Source organism: Oncorhynchus clarkii, chromosome 19 (assembly GCF_045791955.1).
Source record: "Oncorhynchus clarkii lewisi isolate Uvic-CL-2024 chromosome 19, UVic_Ocla_1.0, whole genome shotgun sequence".
In the NCBI taxonomy this organism is placed as follows: domain Eukaryota; kingdom Metazoa; phylum Chordata; class Actinopteri; order Salmoniformes; family Salmonidae; genus Oncorhynchus; species Oncorhynchus clarkii.
In genome coordinates this window covers 7,353,681-7,372,353 of record NC_092165.1, presented here as the reverse complement: position 1 = coordinate 7,372,353, position 18,673 = coordinate 7,353,681, and the positions used below count along the sequence as shown (strand labels likewise).

General features: G+C 40.7%; 1 protein-coding gene across 2 annotated transcripts; it reads right to left on the bottom strand.

Annotated features, from left to right (window-relative positions):
* Positions 1–2,129: 2,129 nt before the first annotated feature.
* Positions 2,130–18,673, bottom strand: LOC139374104 (C-type lectin domain family 4 member M-like). 2 transcript variants are annotated; one of them, XM_071115099.1, is made up of 6 exons: positions 18,331–18,673; positions 17,241–17,336; positions 9,940–10,434; positions 9,092–9,258; positions 8,869–8,975; positions 2,130–2,907 (listed from the first exon to the last, which is right to left on the bottom strand). In XM_071115099.1, exons 1-6 carry the CDS (start codon positions 18,431–18,433, stop codon positions 2,748–2,750), a joined length of 1,128 nt encoding a protein of 375 aa, XP_070971200.1. In that variant the 5' UTR covers positions 18,434–18,673; the 3' UTR covers positions 2,130–2,747. The 2 variants fall into 2 exon arrangements, with proteins under 2 accessions (XP_070971200.1, XP_070971201.1); XM_071115100.1 differs by lacking the exon at positions 17,241–17,336 and having other exon boundaries at positions 18,331–18,670.

Here is an 18,673-nt window from a genome sequence, read left to right as displayed (position 1 = left end):
AAAAACTTTGTCATTATGTTGTATTGTGTGTGGATTGATGAGGGGAAAAATGATTCTATCAATTTTTGAATAAGTCTGTAACAAAATGTGATAAAATTGTCTGGCATCTGCATTGTCACGTTCTGACCTTTATTTCCTTTGTTTTGTCATTATTTAGTATGGTCAGGGCGTGAGTTGGGGTGGGCAGTCTATGTTTGTTTTTCTATGATTTGGGTATTTCTATGTTTCGGCCTAGTATGGTTCTCAATCAGAGGCATGTGTCATTAGTTGTCTCTGATTGAGAATCATACTTAGGTAGCCTGGGTTTCACTGTGTGTTTGTGGGTGATTGTTCCTGTCTCTGTGTTTGCACCAGATAGGGCTGTTTTAGGTTTTCACGGTTCTGTTAGTCTGTGCATGTGAAGTGCTTTATTAAAGAACCATGAATAGAAACCACGCTGCGTTTTGGTCCGCCTCTCCTTCACCGCAAGAAAACCGTTACAGAATCACCCACCACAACAGGACCAAGCAGCGTGGTAACGGGCAGCAGCAGGAGCAGCGCGACAAAGACTTCTGGACTTGGGAAGAAATCCTCGAAGGGAGAGGACCCTGGGCAAAGCCAGGGGAGTGAGAGGTGCAGCGAGAGAAGCGGCAGCAGGAGCAGCGCGAGGAGGTATGGACATGGGAGGACGAATTGGACGGAAAAAGACCCTGGGCACAGCCTGGAGAATATCGCCGCCCCAAAGAAGAGCTGGAGGCGGCGAAGGCAGAGAGGCGCTGGTATGAGGAGACAGCACGGCGGCGTGGATGGAAGCTCGAGAGTCAGCCCCAAAAATGTCTTGGGTGGGGGCACACAGGAAGTGTGGCGAAGCCAGGTAGGAGGCCTGCGCCAACTTCCTGTGCTTACCGGGGGGCGAGAGAGACCGGGCAGTGTACATTTTTCTGAGAGTGGTTACGCTTCTCTGAGCGGAAAAAAGCGGGCAGGTCACCAGGTGCACAGAGTATGTTTCAGGTTACTAGACCCTCAGCTGTTTACCAAAAACAGTGGTGGGGTATCCACTGTGTTGTCGTTATAAAGATTATTTTCAATTGATCTTATTAAATAGTTCTACATAGTTCCAATATTGAATTGATGCATTTTAGTGTACGTGACCCCAGCAGGTTATAAACCCCAGGCTCTGTACCAACTGAACCACACAGAAGACAGAACAATACAAACACGTATAAGTGTTTTTTATATGACGTGCTATTAATGTTTGTGCACATGCCAGCATACGTGTGTGTGTTTGGTTTGTGCGTTCATACCTGTCTGAATCTGTGTGTGTGAGAGAGAAAGATAATTCTTTGTACCTGAGAGATGGGTCTCAGTCTTCAGGCTCCTCGTTGCTCTGTTCCGTTTTTCTTAATTGACTTATTTTAATTCAATCACCTGTTTGTTGACGTAGTCGGCCATCTTAACTAACCGTACCGAATATCAATGATTTCCCCAATCAATATCTGACCTTTTATTGTAATATATATGATTTTTACTTTTACTTATAGTATTAACTTACTTACTTACTTTCTAACTGACTCCTAACGGTAATATCTACTGTATGATTACTAGTAGTTGAGTAATTGCTTTGATATGCGTCTCCACTGGTACCTCTCTGATGTCTGTCTATGGTACACTACAGTTGAAAGAATGTATTAAGAATCCTATCACCTTCAAGCAGGAAGTTGGTAGACCTAACAGGATATTCTAAACAGAGTGATATAACACGATAGCTGCATGACAACAAGTAATGAGGAGCACAGTCTTTCATCCTATCACTTTGACAGGCCTGTTTGTGGCTTCCCCAGCCTTCAAATGGAGTTCACATTATGACTCTCTCTCTCTATGCCTTCGATGGCCTTTTTAAATACTGTCTGAGTGTGACATTAGTGTTAGGAGTTAGGAGTGTTAGGAGTGTTAGGAGTGTTAGGAGTTATTTCAAAGTGTATGAAGAAAATCTGTCTGCATCTTAATCAGAGGTTTAAAAGGTGAACTTCACAGAACACCGTGTGTGTGTGTGTGTGTGCCAATTCAGTACTGCGCTGCCCTCTGTGTGTGTCCAGGTCACACTGTTTTAACAATCCAATCACATTCAATCAGGAAGCTGGAAGACCTTGTAAAGGAAAATGTTCCTTTATTTTTTTCATCTGTGCCTTAGTTCTTCTTATTAAAGCAATTTATGTAATAATTGATAATGGAAAAATCACAAGCCTATGGCAAATCACATAACATGTTTATATTAAAAACATTGAATACAATTATTTTACAGATTACAGTATGTCTACAGACTCTTAAACTAGAGAAAATTGACGCCACTCGAACTGGGCTTTCTTTGACAATGCAATCATGAATTCATTGAATTAATATTAAAAAGTGATTATTTGGTGTGAGGAGAGCACAGCGCACTGAAGAAAGCAGTAAGATGTGAGACACAGTGTTATGTTGCTGCCAAATTTTCACTGCTAGCGTGCGAGGCCAAGATTGCAAGCCACTTCATTTAGGCCGCGCAGGTATCTGTATCTGTGTTACAATATGGTGTCATGTAGAAGAGGCTGGTGGGAGAAGCTGTAGGAGGACAGGCTCATTGTAATGGATGGAATGGAATTCAGGAAACGGAGCCAAACATGTGTTTAAAATATGTTTGATGCGTTTGATACTGGTCCATAAATTGCATTTCAGCAATTAAAATAAATCCGCCTGCCCTCCCACCAGTCTCCTCTGTTGTCATGGTGATGTTAAACCCTTTTCTCACAGATCCAGTAACGATGGTCTAAACATGACTGGTCATTCCATGTCTTTGCAGGACGCCAGGTTTCTGTGTTCAGCTCAACACAGTCCTCCTCCCCATTTGCTGGGTTGTCACCACCATTATCAGGCTGCTGTGAGTACCAGTAACTACAGGGTAAACAAGACAGAGAAAATAAAATAAACATTTTGATTTGTCACATGCTCTGAATACAACAGGTGTAGACTTTAACGTAAAATGCTTACTTATGGGTCCTTTCCCAACAATGCAGAGTTAAAATGTGAGATAAAAAGCTAAATAGAAAAAGGAAATAGTAACACAATAAAATAACAACAACAAGGAATACCGAGTCTATGTGCAGGGGTACGAGGTAGTTGAGGTCATTACAGTTTTTCTCAGTCGCTTTGGTGCATTTCTTAGATCAAAAGTGCAATTCTTGATACTACTTGTACAAATTCCAAATCATCTAGTCACTTGTGCACATCATTAAAGCAATTTCTTATTCCTTTGAACAAATTGCAATTGATAATGTACAAGTGTCAGCTTTTTTCCACATTATCAATTGCTCATGTCATGTTGATCAAAATATAGTAGATGGTTCTCTGTTGAATAGTCTTACCCCTCAAAACATCTAGGCATTAGTTCCTTGCATAAGCCATTACATGCAAAATTGTTGAACTATTTGTCATAAACTGTCAAGCATAGATTTACACATTTCTATTAGACCTTTTGTACAAAAACGTGAATTGATGAATCGTGCAGGTGAAATTGACCCTCACTCATGAAGGAATGTAAAGTGTTAGTTCAACCAACACTCAACCAGTTGTCTAAATTGCTCAAAGGTGCATCTCATGAAGAATCAATTGGCAAGCATATATAGACAGACCACAACACAGAGTTGCAATTTTTCAATAATGGATGGATCAGGAAACAAACAGGGTCAACAGCCAAGCGGATGAAGAAGAGGAGCAAGGATGCGTGGTGGAAGGCAAAACAGAGGAAGAGGACATAGGCGCATATCTGATGACATAAGGGCCACTATTGTAGATCAGATCAAATCAAATCTAATTTTATTTGTCACATACACATGGTTAGCAGATGTTAATGCGAGTGTAGCGAAATGCTTGTGCTTCTAGTTCCGCAATGCAGTAATAACCAACAAGTAATCTAACTAACAATTCCAAAACTACTGTCTTATACACAGTGTAAGGGGATAAAGAATATGTACATAAGGATATATGAATGAGTGATGGTACAGAGCAGCATAGGCAAGATACAGTAGATGATATCGAGTACAGTATATACATATGAGATGAGTATGTAAACAAAGTGGCATAGTTAAAGTGGCTAGTGATACATGTATTACATAAGGATGCAGTCGATGATATAGAGTACAGTATATACGTATGAGATGAATAATGTAGGGTAAGTAACATTATATAAGGTAGCGTTGTTTAAAGTGGCTAGTGATATATTTACATCATTTCCTATCAATTCCCATTGTTAAAGTGACTGGAGTGAGTCAGTGTCATTGTCAGTGTGTTGGCAGCAGCCACTCAATGTTAGTGGTGGCTGTTTAACAGTCTGATGGCCTTGAGATAGAAGCTGTTTTTCAGTCTCTCGGTCCCAGCTTTGATGCACCTGTACTGACCTCGCCTTCTGGATGATAGCAGGGTGAACAGGCAGTGGCTCGGGTGGTTGATGTCCTTGATGATCTTTATGGCCTTCCTGTAACATCGGGTGGTGTAGGTGTCCTGGAGGGCAGGTAGTTTGCCCCCGGTGATGCGTTGTGCAGACCTCACTACCCTCTGGAGAGCCTTACGGTTGAGGGCGGAGCAGTTGCCGTACCAGGCAGTGATACAGCCTGACAGGATGCTCTCGATTGTGCATCTGTAGAAGTTTGTGAGTGCTTTTGGTGACAAGCCAAATTTCTTCAGCCTCCTGAGGTTGAAGAGGCGCTGCTGCGCCTTCTTCACGATGCTGTCTGTGTGAGTGGACCAATTCAGTTTGTCTGTGACGTGTATGCCGAGGAACTTAACTTGCTACCCTCTCCACTACTGTTCCATCAATGTGGATCGGGGGGTGTTCCATGTTGTCAATCATGGCCTTACAATGGCTGAGGCGGGTCGAAGGGTGCAGCCGAATATTGGGAGATCCACAATGTCCTCAATAGTTCAAACGTTTCGAAGAGAGAACAGGTATGTCCACCAATGTACAGTGCACTGTTACTGTATATAAGCAGTATACTGTATACTTCCTACAATGCTTCATATTACAGTAGTCCACTTGTATTTCACAGCATACAGAGATGTACTCTATACAGATACATACTGCACCTTACATGCACCCACCTGTATGTTTTACAGTAAAATGTGTGTTCGCATAGTTTTTGTCCATGTGAAAGTGTGCGATGCATCACCGCATTTTTCCCTACATAGGACTGCAAGATTACCTCAAACCGGTGGCAGAGGACGCCTTTTCACACCTCAACAGGAGGAGGCTATTTGCACCATGGTCCTAGCAAACAATGCCATGAGACTCAGGGAAATACAAAGGACCATTATAGAAGACAACGAAGTCTTTGAAAACATCCATATGGTTAGCATCTCAACCATTGACAGGGTGCTGCATGGAAACCAGATGAGTATGAAACAGCTGTACCGTGTACCATTCCAAAGGAATGAGGACAGAGTTAAGGAGCTACGGTACCAGTATCTACAGGTAAAACATATATCTATGTAACTACTTTACAGCAACATTTTATAGTGATACATAGTACAGTAAGCATAAACTGCACACATTTCCATTGCTGTGGAAGGAACATGCAATATATGTACATTTTATGTCACTCTTCCTTACCAAAACAAATTCAACTGTGTGTTCTGGGATATAGTGTATAATGGAGTTGGAATCAAGTGAACCCTCTCACAACTTTGTATACTTGGATGAGGCTGGCTTCAACCTGATCAAATGCAGAAGGCGGGGTCGGAATATCATCGGTCACAGAGCTACTGTGGATTTGCCAGGCCAACGGGGAGGAAATATCACCATGTGTGCTGCTATTTCGGAGCATGGTGTCCTAACCCATATCCCCTTTATAGGGCCATACAACACCCAGCATCTACTCAACTTTTTAGAGACTCTCTACAGGGCTCTCATCCCTGATGATGAGAGGGGTCTGTTTAGAGAGGATTTGCCAAAGTATGTGGTCATTTGTGATAATGTGAGTTTCCATCGATCAAACATCATAAGGCAATGGTTTGTGACCCACCCGAGGATGCTCATAGAATTCCTCCCACCTTATTCACCATTCCTTAACCCAATTGAGGAGTTATTTTCAGCATGGAGGTGGAAGGTGTACGATCGTCAGCCACACACACAGATGACCCTGCTGGCTGCAATGGATTCAGCATGTGAGGACATCACAGTAGACGCCTGCAAAGGATGGATAAGGCATTCCAAAAGTTTCTTTCCACGTTGCATTGGAAGGGAAAATATCCGGTGTGATGTGGATGAGAATATGTGGGTCGACAGACAGGAACGTCTGGATGTGTAGAGACAGCACAACAGTGCTGCGGGCAAAGTTGTGCCTTAGGGGTGGTTTCCTGTGTTTCTTTCTAATTTCTTTCTAGTTTTTTTTCCTTTGTGCCCCTTGGGTTGTCCAGTCTCTTTCAATCAATAACCCACATACAGTAATATGTAAATAGTACTGTTGAAATTGATATATGCTATAGAAGTGCAGCCTTGTGCATTTTCAGTACAGTAACTGTCATCCAAACTGTAGCCTAAGTTTACATCAGGTAATACTGTCAAAGTACACAGTTACAGTGACAACATGCCTAAACATTTTGACGACCTTGTTCGTGAACAATGACTCAATGACTTATTATTCAGATGGCACTGACATGATCATTGGCATGAATATTTACTTTTGAGAGAAGTACTAAGGATTTTTAGTGACTGACTAGCTTTAGAAATATATCTATTGTATATTGCAGTTTGTACAAATTGTTCTGAGAAATGCACGTATTATTTTGCACATGTTAGGGATGATGTGAAAAATGCACCAAAGCGACTGAGAAACTGTAAGGGGGACTAGGAAATCAGGATAGATAATAAACAGAGTAGCAGCACTGCATGTGAAAAGTGTGAAGCTGTGTATGTGTGAGTGTGTGGCATCAATATGTGTGTGTGTGTGTTTTGAGTGTGTGTGTGTGGGAGTATCAATGTAGTATGTCTGAGTGTTTGAGTCTGTGGGTAGATTCTAGTGAGTGTGTGGGTAGATTCTAGTGAGTGTGTGGGTAGATTCTGGCGAGTGTGTGGGTAGATTCTGGCGAGTGTGTGGGTAGATTCTGGCGAGTGTGTGGGTAGATTCTGGCGAGTGTGTGGGTAGATTCTGGCGAGTGTGTGGGTAGATTCTGGCGAGTGTGTGGGTAGATTCTGGCGAGTGTGTGGGTAGATTCTGGCGAGTGTGTGGGTAGATTCTGGCGAGTGTGTGGGTAGATTCTGGCGAGTGTGTGGGTAGATTCTAGCGAGTGTGTGGGTAGATTCTAGCGAGTGTGTGGGTAGATTCTAGCGAGTGTGTGGGTAGATTCTAGCGAGTGTGTTGGTAGATTCTAGCGAGTGTGTTGGTAGATTCTAGCGAGTGTGTGTGTGGGTAGATTCTAGTGACTGTGGGTAGATTCTAGTGAGTGTGTGGGTAGATTCTAGCGAGTGTGTGGGTAGATTCTGGCGAGTGTGTGGGTAGATTCTGGCGAGTGTGTGGGTAGATTCTAGTGACTGTGGGTAGATTCTAGTGAGTGTGTGGGTAGCGTTTATTGAGTGTGGGTAGATTCTAGTGACTGTGGGTAGATTCTAGTGACTGTGGGTAGATTCTAGTGAGTGTGTGGGTAGCGTTTATTGAGTGTGGGTAGATTCTAGTGACTGTGGGTAGATTCTAGTGACTGTGGGTAGATTCTGGCGAGTGTGGGTAGATTCTGGCGAGTGTGGGTAGATTCTGGCGAGTGTGGGTAGATTCTGGCGAGTGTGTGGGTAGATTCTGGCGAGTGTGTGTGGGTAGATTCTGGCGAGTGTGTGTGGGTAGATTCTAGTGAGTGTGTGGGTAGTGTTTATTGAGTGTGTTGGTAGAGTCTAGTGAGTGTGTGGGTAGTGTTTATTGAGTGTGTGGGTAGAGTCTAGTGAGTGTGTGGGTAGTGTTTAGTGAGTGTGTGGGTAGTGTTTATTGAGTGTGTTGGTAGAGTCTAGTGAGTGTGTGGGTAGTGTTTATTGAGTGTGTTGGTAGAGTCTAGTGAGTGTGTGGGTAGTGTTTATTGAGTGTGTTGGTAGATTCTAGTGAGTGTGGGTAGATTCTAGTGAGTGTGTGGGTAGATTCTAGTGAGTGTGTGGGTAGTGTTTATTGAGTGTGTTGGTAGATTCTAGTGAGTGTGGGTAGATTCTAGCGAGTGTGTGGGTAGATTCTAGTGAGTGTGTGGGTAGCGTTTATTTAGTGTGTACATTCAACCAGTGCAAGAGATCCATTGCTTACAGTCAGAGCTAAAATCAACAAAAAAAGAGGTCAAAGTAAACAGTCAAGCTTGGACCAACAAACACAACTTTATTTGTGTTATTTTTTATAAAATGTTCATTTGCAAATAGTACTTGGTTTCTATGATATATCTTCAGTGCTCGTGGAATGACATCTATGAGTGGAAATATGATTTGAAGCAATATGTCATTTGTTAAAAGTCTGGAGGATCAAATCTCACCTTGAACTCCTTACACTGTGGTCATTGTTACTAGAGCAGTAGTCTCTTACCTTGGGGTGGTCAGTGTTATTATAGAGCAGTAGTGTCTTACCTTGGGGTGCTCAGTGTTATTAGAGCAGTAGTCTCTTACCTTGCGGTGGTCAGTGTTATTAGAGCAGTAGTCTCTTACCTTGGGGTGGTCAGTGTTATTATAGAGCAGTAGTCTCTTACCTTGGGGTGGACAGTGTTATTAGAGCGGTAGTCTCTTACCTTGCGGTGGTCAGTGTTATTAGAGCAGTAGTCTCTTACCTTGGGGTGGTCAGTGTTATTAGACCTGTAGTCTCTTCCCTTGGGGTGGTCAGTGTTGTTAGAGCATTTGTCTCTTACCTTGGGGTGGTCAGTGGTGTGCCGTCCACCCATTTCCAGGTCCCTTCAGTAACAGAGTCAGACAGCCCAATCCAGGCTCTCTTATTATTGAGGCCAAAGAGAAACTCCTGTTTGTGAGAAAGATACTGATATTGTCAACTACTATAGACTGCATGTGTTAAATACTGTAAGATACATTACTGACCAAGAGATGTTTGATTCACTCACTCACTCACTCCCTCACCTGTTCCTCCTTGCTGTTTATGATCACCAGGTTTGCTCCTCTGTTCAGACAGTCCAGTCTGCTCTCCTCCCAGGTTTTCATCTCAGTAGACAGGAAGTAACAGCTGGATCCCCACAGCCTCCAACCGTCTGGGCAAGTTTTTCTGATTTTCCGACAAATGTTTATCCCTGATGAAGAAATGTAAATAATATGTGAAATATATAACACTTGTTTATTGTATTGAATATTTTTTTTTTACATTGTCATTTAACTATTGGTGAATCCTGTGTGCACTGCAGGTTCCACCCTGGACGTAACATGGTAAACATAAATCTGTCTCCTTCCATTTAGTATGATATGTTCCATTTCACATGGTGTGTTTTATTTTGTTGATGTCAATCATCAGTTACTTATGAAATGTTTTCACTTTGTTGTAGCTAATGTTAGCTATGTGGCTAGGTTGCTAACCTAAACTAGGTAAGATATTAAGGTTAGGGTTCGGGGTTAGGGTTAGAGTTAAGGGACTGGTTAGCTGACATGCTAAGTATATTGTGGCAAAGTAGTTAAAAAGTGTCAAGTAGTTGCACAGTTGCTAATAAGTTACAGATACTGAAGTCGTCCATGATGTGATTCGAACACGCAACCTTTGGGTTGCTAGACGGTTGCATAATATAATATGGCCACCCATCCTTCCTCCTTTTGTTTTTGCAAGTAAGCAAGTAACCTTCTATCTTATGTAACCATACCAAACGTAACATATCATACTATTCTGAGTGTCACAGATTTACATTTACTATCTTTGAAGTCAGACTGGAGAATGAAATGTAGAGAAGAGGGATACAGCCCTAGTGACTGACTTGACTACTTACCATGCTCAGAGAGCCTCTTCTCCAGCGCCACCTTCTCATTGGTCAGAACACTGACCCTGTTTCTCAAAATGTCCCTGTCTCTAGTCAGGGCATTATAACGCTCCTGTAACTGGTTTTTGTTATCTGTATTCTCTGCCTGGTCTCTGTCCCTCAATAACTGGTTTCTCTCCATCTCTAGCTGGTTCATGTTATTTTTACACTGGTCTATCTCCTCCTGCAGCTGGTCTCTGTCTGTACACAGGTCAATGATACCACTACTGGTAACTGACTGGTCTCTGCCCCTCAGCAACTGGTTTCTCTCCCTCAGTAACTGGTCTCTCTCCCTCTCTAGCTGGTTCATGTTCGTCTGACACTGGTCTCTCTCCTTCTGCAGCTGGTCTCTGTCTGTACACAGGTCAATGATACCACTACTGGTATCTGGCTGGTTTCTGTCTTGCACCAGACCAGTGGTGTTGTAACAGTTCTCTAAATGGTTCTTCTTTTCGTTATAGCCAGCTGAAAAACAAAGAGGTTCCTGAATGTAATGCGTCCCAAATACCACACTATTCCTTTTTTAGTGCAGAACCGAGGACCAAAGCCCTATGTACCCTAGCCAAACGTAGTGCCCTTTAAAGAGGATAGGGTCCTATTTGGAACACAGTCCTGGTTGTGGTGTTTACATTGTTCAGTGACTTATACAAGGCCAAGGGCACCAGTTACTGTAGTTACTCAATTCTCTGTGGACAATGTCAACATTATTATAATACTTTTTTTGGGGTCCATCCATTTTTGCTTCCATCAATGCAATTGTCTGCATCATTTCCAATCCCCCAGATATGTTTTTGGTAAATATACACCTATCTACATATATACATACACATACACATACCCATATACACATAAAAATATACGTAAACATTCATACATGTGTACATACATATACACATTGTAGAATACACCTTTATTATTCCCCACAGACCCTATCACCCCTCCCCCAATTGGAGTAAACTAATACACATTAACACTTAGGTTTCTACCTTAAGTTTATACATATTTTACAGACACAATCTATATGACAAAAGTTATATTTAGTTTGTTTTCAGTCCTTCCTCTATTTCTGATGTCCATCCAGTTAGATTTATAGTGGGGCAAAAAAGTATTTAGTCAGCCACCAATTGTGCAAGTTCTCCCACTTTAAAAGATGAGAGAGCCCTGTAATTTTCATCATAGGTACACTTCAACTATGACAGACAAAATGAGAAAAAAAATCCAGAAAATCACATTGTAGGATTTTTAATGAATTTATTTGCAAATGATGGTGGAAAATAAGTATTTGGTCAATAACAAAAGTTTATCTCAATACTTTGTTCTATACCCTTTGTTGGCAATGACAGAGGTCAAACATTTTCTGTAAGTCTTCACAAGGTTTTCACACACTGTTGCTGGTATTTTGGCCCATTCCTCCATGCAGATCTCCTCTAGAGCAGTGATGTTTTGGGGCTGTTGCTGGGCAACACAGACTTTCAACTCCCTCCAAAGATTTTCTATGGGGTTGAGATCTGGAGACAAGGCCACTCCAGGGCCACTCCAGGACCTTGAAATGCTTCTTACGAAGCCACTCCTTCGTTGCCCGGGCGGTGTGTTTGGGATCATTGTCATGCTGAAAGACCCAGCCACGTTTCGTCTTCAATGCCCTTGCTGATGGAAGGAGGTTTTCAATCAAAATCTCACGATACATGACCCCATTCATTCTTTCCTTTACACGGATCAGTCGTCCTGCTCCCTTTGCAGAAAAACAGCCCCAAAGCATGATGTTTCCACCCCCATGCTTCACAGTAGGTATGGTGTTCTTTGGATGCAACTCAGCAATCTTTGTCCTCCAAACACGACGAGTTGAGTTTTTACCAAAAAGTTATATTTTGGTTTCATCTGACATATGACATTCTCCCAATCTTCTTCTGGATCATCCAAATGCTCTCTAGCAAACTTCAGACGGGCCTGGACATGTACTGGCTTAAGCAGGGGGACACATCTGGCACTGCAGGATTTAAGTCCCTGGCGGCGTAGTGTGTTACTGATGGTAGGCTTTGTTACTTTGGTCCCAGCTCTCTGCAGGTCATTCACTAGGTCCCCCCGTGTGGTTCTGGGATTTTTGCTCACTGTTCTTGTGATCATTTTGACCACACAGGGTGAGATCTTGCGTGGAGCCCCAGATCGAGGGAGATCAGTGGTCTTGAATGTCTTCCATTTCCTAATAATTGCTCCCGCAGTAGATTACTTCAAACCAAGCTGCTTACCTATTGCAGATTCAGTCTTCCCAGCCTGGTGCAGGTCTACAATTTGGTTTCTGGTGTCCTTTGACAGCTCTTTGGTCTTGGCCATAGTGGAGTTTGGAGTGTGACTGTTTGAGGTTGTGGACAGGTGTCTTTTATACTGATAACAAGTTCAAACAGGTGCCATTAAAACAGGTAACGAGAGGAGGACAGATGAGCCTCTTAAAGAAGAAGTTACAGGTCTGTGAGAGCCAGAAATCTTGCTTGTTTGTAGGTGACCAAATACTTATTTTCCACCATAATTTGAAAATAAATTCATTAAAAATCCTACAATGTGATTTTCTGGATTTTTCTTCTCATTTTGTCTGCCATAGTTGAAGTGTACCTATGATGAAAATTACAGGCCTCTCATCTTTTTAAGTGGGAAAACTTGCACAATTAGTGGTTGACTAAATACTTTTTTGCCCCACTGTATATTTGTACCTGCTCTATTTCACAACATTTCTGAACCTATTTACATTTTACAGACCATGTATGTTTTACGTTTGTTATCTTGTTGTTATTGGTCCCACCCTTCAGCTCCATTCAACTTCTCCCATCAATCTCTTAAAACCATCCATTAGGGATTTCTATTTGCAATATATTTTTCAACTGTGCTGTGATGCTTCACAAAAGTATGGAATCTTTCTATTCTCATAGTTTCTAGAGATTGTAAATTAAAGAAACATTTTTTCTAAAATCATAATTATAGTATTGATCGATTGACTCTGACTTTTCAAATTACCCAGTATTAGTTCTAGGTACATTTTGCAATTCTTCAGCCATTCCTGGACCTGTGACCAAAAACGAGCTACATATGGACAGTACCAAAATAAATGATCTAATGACTCTGCCTCCTTGCAGCAAAATCTGCAGCGCTGGGAAGATTGTATCCCCCATATAAATAACCTTCTATTGGTTGCAAAAATGTTGTACGATCATTTAAATTGAAAAAGTAGAGTTTTGAATCCGGCGTTGTTTTGTTTGTCAATTCATTAACCGTGTGCCATGGAATCGGTACATTGAAAGTCTCTTCCCCACTATTTTGTCATTTATATGCACAGCTGTCTATTTTTTGGTCCTTTTACTTTATTTATCACAAACTTCTTTAACCATTTTTGTTTTTTTAATGCCGACAGACAAGTTCTGTACTTTTTCCCCCTTCAACTTACCTATTCCATTTTTGTGGCAATGCTGCAATCAGTTGGTATGTACATTTGGTTAGAACAGACCTTTCCATATGTCTGTGTTATCTGCATGTGTGACATAACTCCACCAGTCCTATTCATGATAGCATTTTCAAAGATTATACCTTTTTTGACAATTTTATCGAAAAATACGTTTTTTTTAATTAGTTAGTATATTTGAATTTAACCTCCAATATTGCTTGATTTATTTGTTCTTTCTTTTCAGATGGATTAAACTGAAATTGCAACCAACCTTCTAAGGCGTGATTAAAAAATAATGATATTTTGGAGATGGTTACACTTTAATACAACCGGAAGTGAGCAGCTGCAATCTGAATAAGGGGAAAAGGCCATTCTTGAACATGGGGTGAGACATTGTTACTACAGTAATTTGCTGGACAACCATTTCAGATTTAAGTATAACTTTTGTATTTAATAATTTCTGCCCTCCAAATTGATGTTCGTGATATAAATAGGCCCTTTTTAATTTTGTCTGGCTTGCCATTCCAAATAAAATATCATAGTTAAACTGTGATATGACTAAAGAGTTCATCATTTCCATGATAACAAGATCTTATCTATTTTTGCTAACTTTCTATTAATTTCCTATTGATTGGAGTGAGATCATTTCTTTCTTTTGGGTTTTGTGTACCGAGTATGTCCACATCCCTGTCAGACCATTTTATTGGTAAACTACACGGTAATATAAAAGTTGCATTTTTTTAGTGGTCCAATACATGATAAGTGTGTGTGTGTGTATATATATATACACACACACACTTATCATCATTTGGTTTTAATACAGAGAGGACAGAAAAAGTGTCTAGATTGTTTGAGGCTGATGAAGGATTCTATTTCTGGTTTTAAAATAAAGCATGAATCATCAGCATACAATGACACCTTTGTTTTTAAGCCATGAATTTCTAATCCCTGTTGTTGAATTTAATTTTAACAGCTAACATTTTGATGGCAATAATAAATAGATATGCTCGATAGTGGACAAACCTGTTTTACTCTTGACAGTTTAAAACTTTCTGAGATGTAGCCATTATTTACTCTTTTACACATAGGGTTACTATACATAACTTTAACCCATTTTATAAGAGATTCTCCAAAATCGAAATATTCCATGTATTTATATATAACCTCCAGTCGTACTTTTTCAAAAGCCTTTTCAAAATCAGCTATGAAAAGCACACCTGGTTTTTCCGACATTTCATAGTATTCTATTGTTTCCAGCACTGGTCTTATATTATCTCCAATGTATCGTTCGTGTAAAAAAACCTGTCTGATTAGGATGAATAGTAACTGTTCAAACCTTTTTTATTTCTATGCGCCAAGCAGTTAGCTAGAATATTTGCATCACAACACTGAAGTGTAATAGACCTCCAATTTTCCAAATCTACTGGATCTTTATATACAACACTTGGATCCCGTTTCAGTAATAATGAAATCAATATTTTTTTGTGTGTGTCAAAAATATTAACAAACTACTGGTCCCACACGTTGTGTAACGTCAAGTCTGAATTGTGATCCTTGCTTTGTGAGTACAGAACTATGGTGTGATCATGAAATGCATATCTGTCCTATGGGCTCTGGTCAAACGTAATGCATTACAGTGCATTCGGAAAGTATTCAGACCCCTTTTCCACATTTTGTTACGTTACAGCCTTATTCTATAATTGATTCAAATATTGTTTTTCCTCATCAATCTACACACAATTCTCATAATGACAAACAAAAACAGGTTTTGTACATTTTTGTAAATGTATAACATCTTATACATTTACATCAAATGTATAACATCTTATGCTTCACGGAGTGAATGGCTGAATGAAGACAATATCAACATACAGCTGGCTGGCTATACGATGTACCAGCAGGATAGAACTGCGGAATCTGGTAAGGCAAGGGGCGGCGGTCTATGTATTTTGCTAAACAACAGCTGGTGCACTATATCTAAGGAAGTCTCGAGCTATTGCTGGCCTGAGGTAAAGTTTCTCATGATAAGCTGCAGGCCACATGACCTACCGAGAGAGTTTTTATCTATATTCTTTGTAGCTGTTTACATACCACCACAGTCAGAGACTGGCACCAAGATGGCATTGACTGAGCTGTATTCCGCCATAAGCAAACAAGAAAACACTCACCCAGAGGCAGCGCTCCTATTAGCCGGGGACTTTAATGCAGGGAAACTTAAATCAGTTTTACCAAATGTCTATCAGCTTGTTAAATCTGCAACCAGAGGGAAAAGAACTCTGGACCACCTATACTCCACACACAGAGATGCATACAAAGCTCATCCAGGACCTCTATGCCAGGCGGTGTCAGAGGAAGAACCTAAAAATTGTCAAAGACTCCAGCCACCCTAGTCATAAACTGTTCTCTCTGCTACCATACTGCAAGCGGTACCGGAGCACCAAGTCTAGGTCCAAGAGGCTTCTAACAGCTTCTACCCCCAAGCCATAAGACTCCTGAACATCAAGTAAAATGACCTCCCAGACTGTTTGCATTGCCCCCCTCCCCTCTCCACACCACTGCCACTCTCTGTTGTCATCTATGCATAGTCACTTTAATTAACTCTACCTACATGTAAATACTACCTCAACTAACCGGTGCACATTGAGTCTGTCCCGGCACCACCCTGTATTGTTATTTTTTTTACTGCTGCTCTTTAATTACTTATCTCTTATTCTTATCTGTATTTTTTTAAACTGCCCTGTTGGTTAGGGGCTCGTAAGTAAGCATATATCACTGTAAGGTCTACACTTGTTGTATATTCAACGCATGTGACTAACACAATTTTGTTTAATTTAACTTAAAATAAAAACAGAAATACCATATTTACATAAGTATTCAGACCCTTTGCTATAAGACTCGAAATTGAGCTCAGGTGCATGCTGTTTCCATTGTTCATCCTTGAGATGTTTCTACAACTGGAATGGACTCCACTTGTGGTAAAGTAAATTGATTGGACATGATTTGTAAAGGCACACACCTGTCTATATAAGGTCCCACAGTTGAGAGTGCATGTCAGAGCAAAAACCAAGCCATGAGGTCAAAGGAATTATTAGAACTCCCAGACAGCATTGTGTCGAGGAACAGATCTGGGGAAGGGTACCAAAACATTTCTGCGGCACTGAAGGTCCCCAAGAACACAGTGGCCTCCATCATTCTTAAATGGATTAAGTTTAGAACCACCAAGACTCTTCCTACAGCTGGCCGCCCGGCCAAACTGAGCAATCGGGGGAGAAGGGCCTTGGTCAGGGAGGTGACCAAGAACCCAATGGTCACTCTGACAGAGCTCCATTGTTCCTCTTTTGAAGCTTCCAGAAAGACAATCATCTCTGCAGCGCTCCACCAATCAGGCCTTTGTGGTAGAGTGGCCAGACTGAAGCCACTCCTCAGTAAAACATACTTGACAGCCCTTTTGGAGCTTGCCATAAGACAACTGAAGGACTCTCAGACAATGAGAAACAAGATTCTCTGCTCTGATAAAACCAAGAATGAACTTTTTGGCCTGAATGCCATACCAAAGAAGACTTGATGATGTAATCGCTGCAAAAGGTGCTTCATTTGTTCATTGTTAATAAATTGTAAAACATTCTAATAACATGTTTTTTCTATGTCGTTTTTGGCTATTGTGTTGTTTTGTGGATTGATGAGGATAAAATACATCTTTAGAGAAAAGCTGTAACGTAACAAAATGTGGAAAAAGTCAAGGATTCTGAATACTTTCCAAATGCATCCCAAATCCCTATTAAAAGCATTGCTATTGACCATTCCCCTAGTAGGGTGTCTTTTGGGATACAACCTCACTCACAGAAAGCCAGTCTCAAGGAGATGTTGAGAATAACTTGTAGAACACACAGCACTCCTAAACACACAGCAGCCATCCTGTAGAGTCTTGTTCTTCCATCTGCAAAGGAACACGCACACCATTGTCCCACTTCACTAATGAATATGATTAAAACACAACACACAACATCCTACATCACTAATGACTATGATTAAAACACAACACATCCTCCTTCATCACTAATGATTATGATTCAAACTTTGAGAAACAAACATTTCCATTGTGCCATTGGTTTTCCCCCGATTTAGGGTTGGCAGCAAGAGTTTCCTCAAGAGTGCTGTCATCTCAATTCTGAAAACAGGAAGCTACTGTGTGAAGAAATTACATGCAGCTTTAGCATGATTTAAAGGGGCAATCTGCGATTGCTGTAGCATGATTTAAATGGGCAATCTGCAATTGCTGTAGCATGATTTAAATGGGCAATCTGCAATTGCTGTAGCATGATTTAAATGGGCAATCTGCGTAAATCACATTATTTTTTTTACATTTAAATGAATGATATTTCCCCATTGATTCTGAAGAATGTAACTTAAAACGTAAACGCCTCATGAGATTTAGTTTAACTTTCTAAACCCATCAGGACCCAAAATATACGTTTGTTCTACCATGGAACTGTAAACGAACACTGTGTAGCCTCAGATGTTTGAAACAATCATTTTAATCTCCAGGGTGATCAGTCCTTGAAAACATACTGTAGCTCTGTCTATGAATTTGAGAGTGGTTACATTTTTACAACCCCGGCGGGGTGTCCACTGTGCTGTTGTTTAAAAATGGTTATTTTCCAATATTCGTATATAAATAGTTCCTTAATATTTAAAACTGAAGTGAAATAATACATTGAATTGATACATTTTGGTGAACTTGACCCCAGCAGGTTTTGAACACGAAGCTCCGTACCAACTGAACCACCCAGAAGAAAAGAACAATAAAAATGTACAAGTGTTTTTCTATTATGTGGTATTAGTGTGTGTTTGCATTGTTAGGTGTGTGTTGTTAGGTGTGTGTTACAGTGTGTGTGAGAGAGAATAAGATACACATAATTATTTGTCCTTACCTGAGAGTTGGGTCTCACTCTTCACGCTCCTCGTTGCTTTGTTCCTGTTTTCTTCAGTAACTTCATTTAATTCAATCACCTGTTTGTTGACGTACTCGGCCATCTTAACTAATCGTACCGAATATCAATGATTACCCAAATCAATCAATTAATCAACTAATTCAGTCTGTCTGACCTCTTATTGTAATATAAATTATTGTAGCATTTACATATAGTATTAACTTACTTATGATTACCTTTCTAACTGACTCCTAATTGTAATATCTACTGTATGATTACTAGTAGTTGAGTAGTTGCTTTGATATGCGTCTCCACTGGTACCTCTCTGATGTCTGTCTGTGGT

What these genes read in the sequence shown, in the direction of transcription:
- LOC139374104 (XM_071115099.1), bottom strand. Translation starts at nt 18,433, where the DNA reads ATGGCCGAGTACGTCAACAAACAGGTGATTGAATTAAATGAAGTTACT. An exon ending in GAGTGAGACCCAACTCTCAG is followed by an intron (nt 17,337 to 18,330) that starts GTAAGGACAAAT and finishes GTTCCTTTGCAG; the next exon opens with ATGGAAGAACAAGACTCTAC. An exon ending in ACACCACTGACCACCCCAAG is followed by an intron (nt 2,908 to 8,868) that starts GTAAGAGACAAA and finishes TTTACCCTGTAG; the next exon opens with TTACTGGTACTCACAGCAGC.